General features: G+C 39.2%; 3 protein-coding genes across 4 annotated transcripts; 1 reads left to right on the forward strand and 2 right to left on the reverse strand.

Moving 5' to 3' along the window:
- Positions 1 to 793: 793 nt before the first annotated feature.
- olfm4.1 (olfactomedin 4, tandem duplicate 1) lies at positions 794 to 4,322 on the reverse strand. Its single transcript, XM_077539140.1, has 5 exons — positions 3,571 to 4,322; positions 3,298 to 3,471; positions 2,367 to 2,579; positions 1,832 to 1,979; positions 794 to 1,760 (listed from the first exon to the last, which is right to left on the reverse strand). Exons 1-5 carry the CDS (start codon positions 3,622 to 3,624, stop codon positions 901 to 903), a joined length of 1,449 nt encoding a protein of 482 aa, XP_077395266.1. The 5' UTR covers positions 3,625 to 4,322; the 3' UTR covers positions 794 to 900.
- Positions 4,323 to 4,427: 105 nt separating this feature from the next.
- lrrc74a (leucine rich repeat containing 74A) lies at positions 4,428 to 11,233 on the reverse strand (the record flags this gene model as incomplete). The annotated part of the gene is made up of 14 exons (XM_077539735.1): positions 4,428 to 5,127; positions 6,332 to 6,417; positions 7,057 to 7,161; positions 7,467 to 7,610; positions 7,710 to 7,805; positions 7,877 to 8,071; positions 8,444 to 8,529; positions 8,608 to 8,689; positions 8,774 to 8,823; positions 9,218 to 9,311; positions 9,416 to 9,523; positions 9,800 to 9,975; positions 10,296 to 10,374; positions 11,120 to 11,233. Coding segments are annotated over 14 exons (2,019 nt in total), but the record flags the coding sequence as incomplete, so codon positions are not given.
- On the forward strand, positions 10,917 to 16,219 carry angel1 (angel homolog 1 (Drosophila)). 2 transcript variants are annotated; one of them, XM_077539734.1, is made up of 10 exons: positions 10,917 to 11,306; positions 12,334 to 12,996; positions 13,103 to 13,290; positions 13,432 to 13,501; positions 13,995 to 14,437; positions 14,612 to 14,753; positions 14,822 to 14,953; positions 15,033 to 15,063; positions 15,188 to 15,345; positions 15,425 to 16,219. In XM_077539734.1, the coding sequence occupies exons 1-10, from the start codon at positions 11,240 to 11,242 to the stop codon at positions 15,586 to 15,588; spliced, it is 2,058 nt and encodes a 685-aa protein (XP_077395860.1). In that variant the 5' UTR covers positions 10,917 to 11,239; the 3' UTR covers positions 15,589 to 16,219. The 2 variants fall into 2 exon arrangements, with proteins under 2 accessions (XP_077395860.1, XP_077395859.1); XM_077539733.1 differs by having other exon boundaries at positions 10,918 to 11,306; positions 13,070 to 13,290.
- Positions 16,220 to 17,716: the final 1,497 nt, after the last annotated feature.

The raw sequence follows: 17,716 nt of genomic DNA on the forward strand, positions 1-17,716 counted from the left end.
GTTATGTTATGTTATGTTATGTTATGTTATGTTATGTTATGTATATGTAATGTTGTTTATATTTTGCCGGTTAGGACAAAGATCTTCAGTCCATTTACTATTTAAAAACAATTATTGTTGTAACTATGTCTTTTTACGGATCTTTTAGACCAAATGTGATGGTATGTTTAGTTTTTACATGTTGAGCATTGCATAGTGTTTGACTATTTCTTTGCTCCCTAACGTCATGTCTGCCTCATGGTTCAGAATTCATGCGCTAGAACTTTGACTCGCACCTTCTGTGTGAAGTTTGCAATTTCTCCTCCGTCTGGTGTACATTTTCTCAGCGTGTTGTATCTTCCACCTTACCAATTAGTAAATTAGATTTTTTTTTTTTAAATAATGTTTCATTATAATGTATTCCTTGACTTGTAGTCATCCTTTTCAATAACCTTTTGACTTTGAACGTTTTAAAAAAAAGTTATGAAATCGCTTTTTTTAGCATTATATAGTATATAGCATTTATTTTTTATATTTTTTTTATTTTTACTGTATAATTGCTTTATTAGTGCCCTGTGATTGGCTGGCGACCAGTTCAGGGAGCACTCTGCGCCTCTTGCCCAAAGACAGCTGGGATAGGTTCCTGCTCACCATGACCCAAATGAGGACAAGCACTATGGAAAATAGATGGATTTATATTCTTATATGTGTAGGCCTATATTAGAAGTTAGAAAATAATAATCCACTATTTTCAGTAGGCAGCCTAGTGCCTTTCAATTGTGGAAACCTCATGCAAAACAAGAAACCCACACGATTGATGATGCATGAAAGTATTTATTAGCATTGAATCACAAAAGGGATACTTGATTTCATGAGACCAAAAAAAAGTGAGGAAAAATTCAGTGTGACCATTCCCATAGGTCACATTTGGTTTGGTTTGGTTGGTTGGATTTTGGTTAGAGCAAAAGGGGGTTCGACCGTGGCCTTAGCTGTGTGGTTAAACCACAGGTGGTAGGTAACAAAGTAGCCATTGTTGTACATATACAGCTTCTGATCAGTTGGATTGTAGTCCAGGTTGGAATACTTATCCTGGAAACGCTCAAAGATTATACTAATGTGTGTCTCTTCTTTGGTCTTAGTGTCATACATGAAAAAAATCTCTTCATTCTGGATGTCAATTGTCCTGACAGCATAAAGAACACCACACACCATAAAGATGTTATTAATGCCTGGTTTATAGACACTTGTCTGCCATACTTCCTCAATCCCAAAAGACTGTTCGTTTATTTTAGCAAGGACCATCTTGCCATTTGATTGATCTGTGGCATAAGCCACCCAAAGGCCATTTTCATCTGAAGCAAAATCGAAAATCTGATTACCATAGTTGGCGTAGGAAATGGTTGAGCTTGCCCCAGGAATTACCCTGGATTCATACTTCGAGCTGGTAAAATTATATTTAGCTAAACCAAATGGACTACCGTTCTGGTAATATAGTGTGTTGTCACGGACTATGTAATTGCTTCCAAGACCACGCCACCCACTTGTTATGGAGTGATGCAGGAACGGGTTTCGTAAAACCAGATTTTTGTAATTAGTGTAGAACCGAATGTCATCAACGTATACAGAAGAGGCTCCAGAGAACCAGTACATAGACTCTCTGTCATGAATTGGCTTGGAATCTTTGCCCCAGCCTCCGTATATAAAGGTGGGGCCGAGATGAGCATTAAGTTGACTCACAAGAGGCTTGCTGACCTTGATGAGACCTGTATGATCGCAGGAACCTTCACCAAGAGAGAGAGGGAAATGTCGTTAAATTCATTCACACATCGATGAAATGTGTGGTAGAGCTTACCAATGTGGGGGTTGAAGATCTCTTGGTGGCGTCTCTCGCACTCTTCAAGCTCCATTTGGAGCTTGATGAACTCTCGGCGTGTCACAAGAACTAAATTCTTGTCGTGGGTCTTCTCAAGCTGATCAAGGGTCTTTACCATTGTTGTGATCTGAGTATTAAAAAAAACAAAACAAAACACACTAAATTGCTGGGTAAACCAGATTGGGCGATTAGCTAACTGAGAGCTGGATCCAAAAGGGGCAAAGCCAATGCTGGGTTATTTATACCCAGTGCGCTGGCTTGAGGATTTGACCCAGCATCTTGGGTCAAGATTTTGATCTAACAATGAGTTAAAAAAATAATAATAATACCCATACTGATGTACCAAGAAATGGATTACCAGGTTATCAATGTAAATGTGGCTATAAATAACACTAATTTTATTAACAATTTCTCTAGAAGTAGCAACTTTTTCTCCTCTCAGGGGTCGCCATAGCAAGTCACAAGTTTACGTAAGTTTAAGAGCTCTGTCCAGGTGCATCCACGTTTGACTTACCTCTAGGCGAAGAGACTCGAAGACGGTGGAAGAGCTTTGGAATGAAAGCTTCAGCTCCTCAATCAGAGCCTCCACTTGTTTAATCTTCACCTCCATGCTTTCCAAAGTGGCGTCACTGTTGGCATCAGGTTTCTTTTCCAGTAGCTCAACTTCCTTTGTCAGCTCGATGATTTTTTCCGCGTATTGTGTCATCTTTGTCTCATAGTCTTCGAGCTGAAATCATGGAGAAGTCTCGTTGTCATTTCTTTATTATCGTTTTGTAAATACAGCCGCTTATAGCTGCCTATTATGTTTATGTTTTACTATTCTTCTGACATTCAATAAATGCCTGGAATGTGTATCACAATAGTGGCTCTCCTTTCCCACAAGTGAGGGTATTATGCAAAGTAAGCATACTGCAAAAACCCATACAGTAAATTCTGTACAGAAAATTTGATTCTATTTAGAGTGGGACCAAATAGACTCAGTTTTGGAGGAAGAGAGTAAAATAAAGAATAGAAAAAAAAATAAAAGTCACTCAAGGGTTCAAGAACGAAGTCACAACCTTCAGCTTGGGAGACAGCCGATCGACTTATGAGCCACGCAGTTCCTGCTGTGTGTTAGTATATCGTTCGGCAGCTAGAATCTTCCCAACTATCGTTTTTGGTCTCTTCTTGGATATAAGCAAACAGTAGGAGGGGCATAGCTCAGGTGGTAGTGTGGCAGTCTCCCAAGCCGAAGGGTGTTCCTCAATCCTTGAGTAACTTTTTTTTTCAATTCTTTATTTTACTCTTTTATTTTCCAAGTGTAAATATTACTCTAAAACTGGTCCTACTATAAATAGAGTGAAATTTACTCTACAGAATTTACTGTGAATAAAAAAATAAATAAAAATCTGCTTAAAAAACTGTAATATGAGGGGAGCACTTTATTTTCCATCATAATGTATTACCTTGCCCATCTCCAGCTCTAGCTTGTGGGTGATCTGCTCAGCTGCCTGCTCCACCATCACGAGATCCTTTACAGGAAACGTAGAACTCGGCAAGAAGGCATCACAAGTGCAGGTGTCTGCACCACCACTTCCAGCCTCAGCATTTGCACTTAGTTCATGCCACTGGCTCAAACCCTGAAACAGAAAGATATTGTGTGTATAGAGGCACATGTAAAATACAAAAATAAATAAATAAATACATCATTTAAGTCATAAGACTTATACTGTACTTACCCCCCAGGCCAGAGTGGAGCCCAGTAGAGCAAAGACATACAGAAGGACAATCATTCTGCAACAGCCAGATGGGTAATAATACAGTGACCCGAGACTTCTTCTATGCTTATATAGCCCATTTGAACGTCTTGGAGGATATTAACACCTGACCAAATTCACAGCATTGTTTGGTCATACAGGTCAAAATTAAACAATGTTATCTTCAGTAAACGGGAACTAACTTAATGAGTTTGAAGTGTTCCACAGGCATCTGAATTCCCAGTGGCCCTACCTATAGTTGAGTACGTCCAACACCTGACAGAGTTCCCAAGCAAATGATTTGCGTCTACTAATGATGCTTGTGATTGAGTACAACTTTGAAAGGTTGAATGAACTATTTGATTTATAATTATGTTGTAAGGTGTAGTCGTAAAAGGAAATCATTCATCGCTGAAGGGATATTTGGAGTCACGTCAGAGAGCTGGATTACATCCTGGACTGAGTGCAAAATTTTGACAAAGTAAGAGTACAGTAAAGTACAGCTATCTATTTTCAAATTCAGGGATTGAAAGTTGTGGACAGAAAAAATAATATATATGTAAAGTACAAATGCTTGTAAAATCAAGTACAGTAACAAAGTACTATAGGCTACTTTCTAATACTTGGTTCAAACAACTTTTCACATTTTACGTTTGAATTATTTGATACAATGTGAAAACAGAATGATTAGTCAATCCAAAGAATTTAGTTAATCCAAAAATTAATATGTGAAAATTAATTAATTATTATTATTAATTAAACTTTATATATTTCACTAATTTTGAGTTCATTAAACTTAATATATTTACTTTGGATAAACTTAATTCAATCGTGTGTTACCAATTGAAGCAATTTATTAAGTTGGTAGGCAATTAATTTAAAAAGAGAATTGTTGAACCAATTAAAGGTTACAGAGTGTTGAGACACACATTTGTTCAATTAATTTTTTGCAGTATATTTGGATTCTTTGAGTACTTCTCCACAAGTTTCTTTGCTTTCAATTTCTTGATTTTCTTGGTTTTAACTCCTAGCTGTGTGGTGTCAAGAGCAGGTCTGGACCTGGTCAGGTGGTTTGCAGCTGGTTGCTTAAACTTGCTGTGGCCCATTTCTGGACTGGAGCGCACAGCCCGAACGGGGATGAATCTGCCTTGGGTAGACTGATGGGAGGCAATCAACAAGTTTGGTTGAGAACGCGAGTGAAAATCTGGAGAACTGTCGAAACGTTGTGGCGTCGCGCCTGCCAACATGGGCAGGTGGACATGATCACTCGGGTTGGAGACTGCGGCACTGGTTGACATCACAATGTGGTGCCAAGAACTGAGGGGAGTAGCAGAGAAGTGATTTGGCCCAGCGGAGTCTGCTTTTGTGTCTCCTGGAGATATGACCACAGAGCCGTGTGGCGTCACCGCCTCCACGGCGCTCTGGAATGTTTTGAGGATGCGGTCGCTCTTGTGCTTCTCTTTCTTCTGACGGGATGCGACCTTGCGCAGTTGACGGCGGTGATTCTGCATCATTTGCTTCCTGGTATCTACCAGTCCCCTGTAGAGAAGCATCAGCGCTGTTTCAGTATGCACGTTAGGAATTTCAACACTCTCTCAATTTGTACGAATGTCTTCCATACTTTATGTTTCTGTTGTGAAGTCATTGAGACTCACGTTTGACCACAGACAAAGTTTGGTGCATCATCTTAACCCTTTACAGCTGCGATTCTCGACCATTTTGTGCCACAAGAAATCATCAGGTGTGCAGCAGAAAACAATCCAATTGTACTTGTTTGGTCCTAAAATTATTTATTCACTAAAAATTACATATGATGTTAATTTCACTCCCAACCATTTTCACTGAAGCAACCCCCTTCGTCCCCGACTGTTTTACTGGATATTGACTGATTTTGCAAGCCCCACAGAATATTGTGTTCTATTGCTATAAAAACATGGAACCTACCAAAAGAAAGATTAGAGTCTCTTCTTTCATAAGGAAAAAAGTAAATTTCTATTGGTTTCCGTTTTGCAGCAATTAGTATTACCATACAGCTAAGTTTCATCATTATTCACAAATCTGTGTAAAACAGTGGGGAAAAGAGGTTGTTGCAACATGATCTTGGTTGATCTCTTATACTCTTCTGCCACCAGCTGGCCGTTTACTACCACTGCTTCAACCCTTCTCTCCAGTTCAGAGGCTGCACCACAGCCTTCTGTATGTTCTAGCATTAAAAAAACAAAAAACAAACAAACAAACAAAAAAAACACGTATAAATACGTCTTTGGGAGCATGGTAATATTTAAAATAGAATGTATTTATAGATTTGGGGAGCAAATGAGTTAAAAATCCCCAAAGTAGCATCCACTGCCACTATAGTAAGGCATTTTGAACAGCCACTAATGTAATCTGGGTTCCATATTTACAAGACAGAGTAACATAATTTAAGAAATGTGCCTGGATTTAGTCTCAATGTTATTGAAGAAAACAATTGTTTTATAAATAAATATTGTAAATATTCTTTGAGCGTCAACATCTCTGTGCCATGCAAAAACATCACTGACTATGACTATAACGTGACAGGGTCATAAATTAAACAGTTTTGACCGCATCATACCATTAGTCAAACATTAATAAAGCCAGTGTTTGACAAGAGGATTGCCACCATTCAGTGTTTTATAACAATAAAGTGAGAGGATCAATGCAAAGGACAAACAGGGAAATACGCGTATATGCAAACATTATGGGACATCACATGAGTCACCTGTAGTCCACCATTCCTGTCCTGTCACGATCGAGCCTCTGGACAAGCTCCTCAATCTGGAATCGATCCAAGGGAACGCTTGATTGCTGTTAAGATTTCAAAGGAAAGACGCAATACTATAAATGAAGTCTTTCATGATATTTCATTGCTTATATTTGTTTGCTAGAGCTTCGGAAGAACCCAAATCAAGTTTCTGGCATGCAAATTAGGGCACTCCTCAATGATTTATTTGTTTAACATGCTTTTTAGTCGGAAAAGATCAGGGATGAGATCCTGCCTCGAGCGGAGGAGTTCAAGTATCTTGGGGAGGGTCTTGTTCACGACTCAGGGGAGCATAGAGTGGGAGATCAACAGTTGGATCGGTGCAGTGATACAGACTCTACTGTACATCAGTTTGCTGTGGTGAAGAATGACCAATTGATCTACTTTCCTACCCCCATCTATGACCACAAACTTTGGCAGAACAAGATCGGGACACAAAATGAAATGAGTTTTCTCCACAGGGTGTCTGGGCTCCTCCTTCGAGATAGCGTGAGAAACTTGGTCATCCCGGATATTCGGAAGAAAATAGATGCATGATTTATTAATCAATTCGTGAATTTGGGAGTATGCAAGAAGTGAGCATGATTGATAGTGATGTAGTCAAGAGGAGACAAAGCCAAGTTGTTACCTCTGAAGATGAACCCATAGTACATACAGCAAAAATGGTCAATCTCTGTTCAAACCTGTATTGCGTTCCTGAAATCAACCACAGAGACTCGCATGGTCGCATCTTTGTCGATATTTCGGAAGAAATCCCACAGACGTAGTTTGTGTTGATCCAGATAGTCCTTCAATAAATGCAACATAAATATCTGTGAGCCTGATTGATGGAATACAGGGTCATATATATCATTTCCTTTCATGTTTGCTTTCTATATTGTAAATTGATTAATGGGCTGCTCCCTCTAAACACTGGGCCAATTTCTGGGGTAAAATAGAAGAAAATAATAATTGAATAGCACCACATCGGCCTCAAAAGACACTGGCCCACCGGGCAACTGTCCTGTAAGCTAGATGGCCAGTCCAGCCTTGAATGTGAGTAATTTTCTGTGGCAACCACCGATGGGAGTTTTCATTTGGAAATATAACCAACCTGGACGACTTTCATTGGGTCGATGCGTTTTACTGGCTTCTTAGCAATAAACCCTCCAACCCCTCCATATTGTACTTCCAGACCAGGATGCTCTTCACACGTCACCTCCAACAGATGTAAAAAGCTTTCATTGACGAGCACATTCTGCTCAGATAAAAAAAAATCAAAAATCAAAATCAAATGACCAATGGGTTGAATGATAAAAAAATAATAGAGGTCATTGATTGAACATCATGCACTTACACATATATTAATCACCTCCAAGGCAGTTTTAGGTGTTTTCTTCACCATATTGACCAGGGAGAGCGCTCCCTCTACTGTTATTGCATTGTAAGCCAGCTGCAGGAGCAATTTAATAAATGATTCATTTCATATAAGACAGCACAGAGTGTAGACTCCAGATTACTCACCATCAGCACCCTGAGGGTGTCGTTGTACTCAAGACCCCTGCAGAACAAGCTGACACCCTCATTGGTGATGCGGTTGTTGTTGAGATTGAGGTGCACCAGAGTGTTATTAAATTTCAGAGCTTCACCCAATGCTAGGGCCCCCTCGTTCCCAAAACCGTTCCATGATAGGTCAAGGTGTTTTAACATCGTATTCACCTAGGAGAAAGATAATAGTTCACACTGATGTCCCTTTAAGTGCGCTCTACCCTATCTGAGGATAAATGTTTCTGCTCAAAGGTCACAATTGTTTAAAATGGGCAGATGGGTTTAATAATACACAATTATTTGTCATTTTCCACTCGGCATAATTGAAAGCCTTGAAAATAAATGTTTTAATCAAAGTCAAAAGTGAAATACTACATAGGCTAGTCTTGTATTTTGGGTTTATTTTTATATCCAATTCCAGAGGACTTGGTGCCTCACTAATCATGAACCTTACTGCACGTCATTATTTGCCACGTGCTAAAGTCAAAGAACAACATGCGATGCAATGCAAATTAGATGTAATGCAGTGATTGCCCAATGTACCTTGAGTCCGGCGCTAAGAGCAACAGCTCCTTTCATTCTGAGTTGATTCCAGCTAAGGTTCAGCACCTCCAGATGCTCGTTGTTTGCTGTAAATATGTGCAAATAGCTCAGGTTATTCTATAGTCAAGCCATCACATTATGGAGGTGAGTGATCGATCGCATACCTAACAACAGTCCTAGATACTCCCCTCCTCGGCCACAAAATTTATTATGGCTGAGGTCGAATTCCTTAAGACTTAAATTCATCTAAATGTAAAAATATTTGTAATATAAAAAAAAAAAAAAAGTGTACAGGGAAATTTGTCAGATGTAGATGGATCAAGGACTTACAGACAAGGCTTCTGCGAAATACTTTGCATCATCGTCTATAAATCCATTTCCTTGAATGAAAAAAAAAAGAGACTAAATTATGATGACGGCCGGATAGACAGGCGGACAGACAGACAGACACATAGATAGATAGATAGATAGATAGATAGATAGATAGATAGATAGATAGATAGATAGATAGATAGATAGATAGATAGATAGATAGATAGATAGATAGATAGATAGATAGATAGATAGATAGATAGATAGATAGATAGAATTGAATAGAATAGAATGTAAAAATGCAAAGTGGGAAGACTGACACAGTGGGAACACAGTATAATGACATTGATTGATAACATATTCAATCAATATGACACATTAAACAATGAGTAAACACTGACAGGTAATATGGATCACATTATACCTAGTTGAGTTTAACATCAACATCCTTATATACATTACCTGAAAGTTTGATCGATTTTAGTGACAGGCTGTCCAGCAACATTTTACCAACATATTCAGCTCCAGAGGAATGAAGATGGTTATTGGACAAGTCCTATAATATGTAAACACATGTACTTACTATATATATATATATATATATATATATATATAATACATTTATTATTGATTAATTAATTAATTTGATTTTCTTCATACCAAATGCTGGATGGTGAAATTAGCCTTCAGCATTTCCTCCAGGTCCTTGGCTCCCTCTGCTTGAATGTCGTTGTCAGCCAGCTCCAAAGAGCTGATGTGCAATTCACTCTGAACACAAAAGACTCATCATTAATGTCCATCTGTCCATTTTCTATAATATCTATCCAAGCAAGCATTTGCTCACATTCAAACCTATGGACTAATTCAAGTGTTCCTTTAACCCAACATGCATGTTTTTGGAATGGTGTGGAAGAAGTAAAGTCCACACAGGAAGGCCAGAGCCGAGATTTAAATCCCTGAATCTCACAACTGTGAGGCAGACGTGCTATTCAATAGACCCACTAACAAGTTTAAACACGCTGCTCTTAGTGGCATGCGACTCACCACCAAAGCAATAGCAAGTGCCTTGCATCCCAACGGTCCAAGGCCATAGTGGCTGAGGGTCATGGTGGGAGAGTTGAGGTTCCGGATGAAGTAGGAGACTGGAACAACACCCACCAGCTTGCAGGCTTGTAGGTAAACATCAGCTACAGGTGTCTTGTTGCTTTTGTCTTCTTTTTCTGTTTTATTGTAAGCAAGCATCATGCGTCAAACAACATTTGGTGGTGAAAGAATGTTTGCATGAAAATAATGTACAATATTGTATTTGCTGATCCAACAATAGTGTAGTCAGCAGTGGTTATCAAACTGGCGTCCAAGGGATCTAAAGATCCTCGACCTGTAACTTTTGGGTCCACAAAATAATTAGTTTAGTTGAACTATTAATAATAATAAAAAAAAAAATCGCATTTAGGGATTTACATGATAGTTATGTTTGGTGTTTATAATTAAAAATTTTGTTGCAATTCAGAACCCCACTACCATGGTATAATGCACTCACCATGTAAGTCTGTGTCAAAATCCTCATCCAAGCCTTGTCTCAATGTTGTCGCTTGATCGTCATCCTCTAAACAGAGGAACTCAAAAGACAATGTTGACATTTGTGTTAGCTGTGAAACTAAAAACATATAATCAACAAACAAGGACTTTCCTGTCTAATCTGTGCCATATTCTTCATGAATGCAATTGTAAGAGTCTGTGAGCTGAAGTAAAACACCTTGGTGTAACTCTAGCTTCCGTACAGCACTTAAATAATTTACATGCATGCTGGACTTGCTCAGAGACTCAAATTGTTTAAATTTGATCAATTGTAAATGATGGCATGTCAAGGTACAATTGTTTGTCATTTAATGTATATAAAGTGAGTACACCCATCACTTTATTGCTATTTTTATTATATTATGGTTAACACTAATTACACTTTGCTTCAATGTAAAGTTGTCAGTGTCAAGCTTGTATAGCTGTAAATTTCTCGTCCTCTCAAAATAATTTGTTTTTGCAAACAATTACATTGTGATACAAAAAGGAAAAGAATAGATATAAAATTACTTGAAATTCAAGTCATCCGCCATCTCCTGGTGTGAAGTAGTAACTACATGAGCCACTATTTGCAGCTGGCTTGTGAAATTCAGCAACGTTGCCTGTAGCAATTTTGGCTTAATAAAGAAGTACGGTGGCTAAAGATGCATATTATCAAACGATTTTATATAATTGGCCAATTAAACCCTACTAGGCCAATTACGCAATTCGTAACAAACAAACAAAACAAGTCAAGCAACCACTGCAGCTAAGCTTGCTATATTTTTATGATTAGTTGGTGAGTACCTTTGGTGCAAATAATTTAATGTGGAAACTCGTCGTTTCTCTCTTTACTTTTATTGCTCTGGACCCGAAAGGCCTCCGAGTGAGCACCGAACGCGCAAGCGCAGACTGGAGGAAAGAAGCATGATCGGCAGCCTGTTATTTTACGCCTTGTACCCGTTATCACTGTACTTGCGGAGACGACAGTCGGGTAAGCACAACTGGAAAAAGAATGTGTCTTCGTTGTTTTCAATGCCCCCATTTTGTCCACCTTTGTTAAACGCGCAGCAATGCTAACACGGCTACGTGGCCAGTGCCAAGTTAAAATGCATTTTGCTTGCTGACTCGATTAGCTTTTATTGTCACGTGACTGAGCGAGTTAAAGTTGTTGTTCCCTCGTACAAAACAACCATACCAATGCGTTAATGTGAAAAACGAAGGTGTGGAGAAAGTAATATTTTAGGGACAAAAACAGAATTTAACTGTCGCGCGTGGGGAGGGGACATGCTAACTCATTAGCTTGCACCTGTTCTCAGAGCTCTTTGCTTATGACGTCACGACGACAGCGCGTGGCAATGTTTTGATTTGAGGGAAGTGAATCGAGAACCAATTAAACTACAGCATAGGTTTCTCGTTCAATGACACAAAATATGTCCTAACATTTGACTGAATAAATGTTAACTATACCACACGTAATACAGTATATGGTATTTTGTTGCCTGTGGAAAATTGTGTAGAATGACCAAAAATGGTAAATTCCCTATGAAGCCAACAACAATAATTGAGGCAACGTGACATCTGCAAAATATTTACTGCTTGCCACTGGTCAAAATGCCCAAACATGTTGATAAATCCCTGCTTTTGTAATTTGGGAATGTCCAGCCTTGGCAATGTTAAGTGCAACTGACTGATGGATTGCCTCCCACAAGCTCCTTAAGAAAAATATAAAAGAAGAATTGTAAAATCCAGATATTGTTCACCAATATCCTTTTACAAGAAGTTGTTTTAAATTAACTTTGTTTACATTTACGAAACATTGTATACTTGAAGTGGACAAAGTTAGACGTACAAATGACGGAGCATGACATAGCTGTGTTCTCCTTGCAATGTGCAAGGTAAACCTAGATTGAACGCTAGACCCTGCTCTTACAAGCACAATTCATAAAATATTACCTCGGTAAATGTAATGCATCACTCACATTGTCAAGGATTGACTGCACTGTGTTGCCCGTCTGCAGTTGTTCATGGCACAATGGCATGTGAGAGTTTTGCTGCCACAAGTCGGTTGTCCATCGAGTCTCCAAAAATCCCGCCGGACCAGCGGCTCGGCCAAAACTGTTTATCAACAGAAAAAAAGGAGGAAAAGATGAGCGAACAATCCTCCGATGAGACACCAGATGTAGAACAGCTGGTATGTGTCAGTCACAAAGACACAATGGTGGAGGCACCTTCAAACATGAGTGAGGCCCAAACTGCAGCGACGGGAAGAAGAGAAGAAGAGAAACAGGAGACTCCCAAAGAAGAAGATGGGAACATGCACTCTCCACTTGCTCAACCAAGCCCTGAAGAAACTTCTAATGAGGATGATGACCTGCCTATCATCAGCCTTATGAGGGAACTAGACAAGATGGAAAGTGAAGAAGACCCGGGAAATGCAGCTGCGTGCATCAAACACGAAACAGAGTGTTGGGATGAATACCCTCATTTAATGCTGCCTGGTGTAACAAATTCAAACCCGAAGCAGACATCGCTTGTCCCCAATGCTGAAATTCACCGTGACACACAAATTGGATGGCACTTCCCTGCGGGACCCGGCGGAACAGAGGAAATCTTTTGCCCACTTTGGCAGTTTCCTACTATGAGCTATTACCCTCCACGGGAGAACAACGCGACATTTGACGGTATGGATGTTGTCACAGATATATAATTTAGTATTTTTTAATAGTTTATGTAAGCAATGATGTATTCCAACAGTAATCTGGCGGTTATGGCAAAAAACCTCAACAGAGCACCCCGACCCCCTGGTTCCTTTCACAAAGCCCTCCGTGGACTTTACTGTCATGTCCTACAACATCTTGGCCCAGGACCTGCTGGAGGCCAACATGGAGCTGTACCCACACTGCCCCCAAGAGGCACTGGACTGGAACCACCGCTGCAAGATGCTTTTGGAGGAACTGCAGAAATGGAAGCCAGATGTGAGTCAAATGACACACAAAGTTACACCACAAGATAAATCTGCACAAACTACTCATATAAATAATAATTAAAAAAAAAGCCTTTACATACTTAATAATGCACAACAAACCACTTAAGATGCTATTCATGTTGCTCTGCAGATTCTTTGTCTCCAAGAGGTCCAGGAGAATCATTATCAAGCACAACTGTTTCCTTTCCTGACTGAGATGGGTGAGTCTTCTTTTAAAATACACATATGGATTCTGAACAAGAAAAATCGCCATGTACTTGCTTAGTGCTCTTTTTTTTTTTTTTCATAGTTTACTTTTTTTTTTTTTTTTATTATCGATAGTTTATTTAATTTTTTTAAATAATTTTATTTATCATGTGATGGACTCAAGTAGTACCAAGACTGACCTGTGAGATGTGCCACAGATCATCCACATCGCTAAAAAATATAAAGAGGAGTAGTAAAATGAGCAGCTTGCATAGTCATAGTTCAGCATTCGCATATTTGCTGTTTCTAGATTGATGCATAGTGTTGTTGCTTTAGAACACAATATTCTGTAGGCCTTGCAAAATCAGTCAAAATCCAGTAAAACAGCCGGGAGTGAAGGTGGTTGCTTCAGTGAAAATGGCTGCGAGTGAATGAGTTAAAAGCAGACGTGTTTGTTAATGTTGATTTCAAGTTACAGATTTGACTATTCTTCTGCTGCTTGTCCAGGTTACAACTGTGTCTACAAGCGGCGCACAGGGAACAAGACAGACGGCTGTGCTACTTGCTATCGCAGCAGTTGCTTTTCTGAGGTCTCAGTCACACCAGTAGAGTTCTTCCGACCCCAAACGGAGCTTCTGGACCGTCACAACGTGGGCATAGTGGCAGTGCTTCGGCCCGCTGTCTATCAGGGGTCCAAGGTGGCGGCGAAGGGCTCCCTGCTGTGTGTGGCCAACACGCACCTGCTTTTCAATCCAAGGAGGGGGGACGTCAAACTGGCTCAGCTGGCTATCATGCTGGCAGAAATCCACAGCGTGGTCAAGTTGTGGAAAGATAAAGGTGAACACTGTAATGTGATCTTGTGCGGGGACTTCAACTCTTTGCCGCATACGCCTCTTTACCAGTTCATCACCACCGGGGAGCTCGACTTCCAAGGTCTGCCGGCATGGATGGTGAGACTTTACTTCTCTGTCACATTATGTGCACTCAATGGACACTTTATGAAGTAAAATACTACTGCTTGTAGTATGTTAGCTTATATTTTAAGAATAATTTTGATATTGTGTCTTGTGTGTGTGTTTAATATTGAAGGTTCGGTTTATGTTCACATTTGCTATATCCAACAGGTGTCAGGTCAGCAGGATCTTTCACACAAAGCCACTTGCGATGTACTGCGTGCGCCTCTATGGCCTGACTGTTTGGGAATTTCCGACAGCTGCCAGTATGTCACTTCCAGTGAGGTGGATGCAAGTCACAGTCCAGTGACAAGTAAGCGTTTGAACCTGCATTATGTTCTGTACGAGCAGTCACAATAAATGACAAATTGGACTCTGTAGTGCCTCAGGCCTCTCCTGGAGGGAAATTTCACTACAGCAGAGACGTCCTCATGGACCTGCGCTCCTGTCCACTTTCTTGTGTCGGTCCATCTGATTTACTTTTAATTCCAGGTGTCACTGACAGCAAACCAGGTAGATCTATACACTTGTTTGCCCCCAGATGTGCAACACATTTGATTAATTCTTCTTTTTTTTTTTTTTTTTTTGAAAGATGTGTCAAGCAGAAATCAACCAGCTATTAGGTTAGTTTAATCTCAATACTCTGCAAGTTGAACATACAAATATTCTGACAATGTCCACACATGCAAGTTTATTTTTATGAAATCCCCCAACAAAACAATTAGCATGTCGTAATGTTTGTGACAGGTTTCAACACGTCATCAGACACCAGTTAGACCTGGAGTCCACCTACAAACACACACTCGCTGAATCCGGCGCCCCGGAAGTCACAACGCTGCACTCTGAAGGGGCAGCCACTGTGGACTACATCTTTTATTCCCCTGAACGTGTCTCAGATCTAGCAGGTATTCCATATTGTTGCACATCATATTCAATATTCCACAATTATGGATGCTACTACTAATTCTTTTTTCTGCTTACCAGGCAGCCAATTTGGCTGTAAAGGTCTGAAGTTGCTTGGATGTCTCTCACTGCTATCTGAGGAAACTTTATGGTTCATGGAAGGCCTTCCCAGCTACGTGTTCCCATCTGATCATCTCAGTCTTTTGGCTAAATTCCAGTTGGAGCTGAACACAGCAGCGTGCTGAAAAAAAAAATACTAAAAAAAAAAAAAAAAAGGCCTTTGGATAGAATTTCAGTCAACTGTCATGAGAGACTTTGCTATGTCAACCCTGTGAATGTTGCACTCTAAAAACAGTCAGATCAAAAACAACCCAATTTGGGTTTAAAAAAAATAAGAGATCCTCTACTTGGGTCAATTGACACAATTTTTTTGGGTTGTTTTGTGCAAAACAGACTTTTTTTTAATTTTTTTTTATTTTTTTATTTTATTTTTTTTTTCCAGAACATTGGCTTAAATTGACCCAAATAGTGGATTGTCTTGCTAGCGTTGCTTTAATGTTATATGATGCATATCCTGACTTGGGTAAGAGTCAAAGGAATGAAGGAAGCTGTCTACTGTAGTTATAGTCATGACTGCAGAGTTTATAGTTACTGCAACAATTTGCACATTTTGTTTTTTACGTATTTCAAAAAAAATGTATTGAATAAATGTTTCAATTGTTTTTATTTTTTCCTGTTTGATTTCATTAACCAGCATGATTCAGCATATTGTAATTACACGTCAGTCTGGAAATATATGACACTTCTATGACAGAATTTTTATGCTTTTGCATTAATACCCCACCACTGTGGATTTGAATAAACCGATCAACGTGATTGTTGGAAGATGAATCCTTTTACAGGGTTTTCTTTCGAAAGCTAACCCGTTTATCATAAGAGCTGATATCCTTTGGATCATGAGCTGTTCCTGTCCTCCATACTTGACTCTTCTATTTATTTTCATGCACGCTGATCTTGGTTCCATCCATCTGCATGCACAAAAGGTGTATCGTGCCTATAAATTTTGACAGACAAATGTAAATGTATGAAGGCAAAATTATCAAATCTGTCATTGTCCCAATACTTCCGGACCTAACTGTTCTATTCTTGCATTAACAGTAGGATCAGCCAGTAGTGATCAACCAAGCAAAAATAATCCTTGCTGACAAACTAGTGACTGCAAAAAATGTAATCTGTGCTGAATGTACCAAAGACTCTCAGGAATGTGCAGTTCACTGTGTGCTACTTTGACTCAATGCTGCTTGCCCCTCCATCCTATCCTCAGCGTCTACATCTTTGTGTGCATCCTATTTTACATGAATCATTCAGTTGATTCAGTATTCATGCATTTATCTGCCTCTTAAAACTTGTCTCGCATCAGGAGAATCATTCTAGCATCAGAATGATATAATCAGTTGCGGGCTAAATCCCGTTATATATTTTATGCATTTCTTTTGTGGCATCTAATATGTAAGGAAGAAGAAAGTGGGTCAGTAGATTTTTCTTCCTAATAGGGTACGAAGTCTGTCAGTGTCATAAACACTGCTCAAGTGTTTGGTATCTGGAGACCAGAAGAATGGAGGGTAAAGATTTGTTTATTGTAGCGTGATTTGTACTGCTTGAAACACCTGAGCATTTTTGTCAACACAATCCTTGCATTTAAAAATTGGCTGCTTTCCACTGAGTGCAGCAACCAATCGGTGGATTCCACCAATTTAACAAAAGACGACAAGACACAAAAACATGTAATCCATGGCAATTTATTGATAACCACGTGTTTGACATATGACAGTGACGTACAAAACATCAGAACTCAGTAGTTCTTAATAGTACAAAGATAAAAAGTGCTGTCAACTAATACCTTGACTCCTTTTTGGAGGTGGTCTCTCTTAAAGGCAAGTGAAAAAATTGAATTAAATTGCTACAAAGCATGTTTCTGTACGTAATCAAAGTCGAGTAACAAGTGAAAACACTTTGGATCCACAGCACATTTGAATGCCGCCTTGTCCTTGATTTACCTTAACAAATGACATCTTGTATTTATAGAAATTACATATTCCCGATGATGTTGCTAAGTTGTATAGCTTTCTGGTGCTGCTGACATTAGAAACACTTTGATACTTAAGTAAAAAAAAAAAAAAAAAAAAGGTCTGCTTTCTATACAGTAAGGTGATGAGTAGGATTTTTTTTTTTTTTTTTGTGATTTTTTCAGTTTTAATTGAATACAGTCAGTCACAAGGCACAGGGGTAGTTTGTTACCATACAGAGTAGTCTGTGATTGGATGTAAATTGACACATACCAGTACTTACAGTACAATGAAACACATTGATATG

This window comes from Festucalex cinctus, chromosome 12 (genome assembly GCF_051991245.1).
Source record: "Festucalex cinctus isolate MCC-2025b chromosome 12, RoL_Fcin_1.0, whole genome shotgun sequence".
NCBI lineage: Eukaryota > Metazoa > Chordata > Actinopteri > Syngnathiformes > Syngnathidae > Festucalex > Festucalex cinctus.

What these genes read in the sequence shown, in the direction of transcription:
- olfm4.1 (XM_077539140.1), bottom strand. Translation starts at nt 3,624, where the DNA reads ATGATTGTCCTTCTGTATGTCTTTGCTCTACTGGGCTCCACTCTGGCC. An exon ending in GCTCCACTCTGGCCTGGGGG is followed by an intron (nt 3,472 to 3,570) that starts GTAAGTACAGTA and finishes TTTCTGTTTCAG; the next exon opens with GGTTTGAGCCAGTGGCATGA. An exon ending in TCGAGTCTCTTCGCCTAGAG is followed by an intron (nt 1,980 to 2,366) that starts GTAAGTCAAACG and finishes TTTAATACTCAG; the next exon opens with ATCACAACAATGGTAAAGAC.
- angel1 (XM_077539733.1), top strand. Translation starts at nt 11,240, where the DNA reads ATGATCGGCAGCCTGTTATTTTACGCCTTGTACCCGTTATCACTGTAC. An exon ending in AAGTCACAGTCCAGTGACAA is followed by an intron (nt 14,754 to 14,821) that starts GTAAGCGTTTGA and finishes TGGACTCTGTAG; the next exon opens with TGCCTCAGGCCTCTCCTGGA. An exon ending in AGAAATCAACCAGCTATTAG is followed by an intron (nt 15,064 to 15,187) that starts GTTAGTTTAATC and finishes TGTTTGTGACAG; the next exon opens with GTTTCAACACGTCATCAGAC.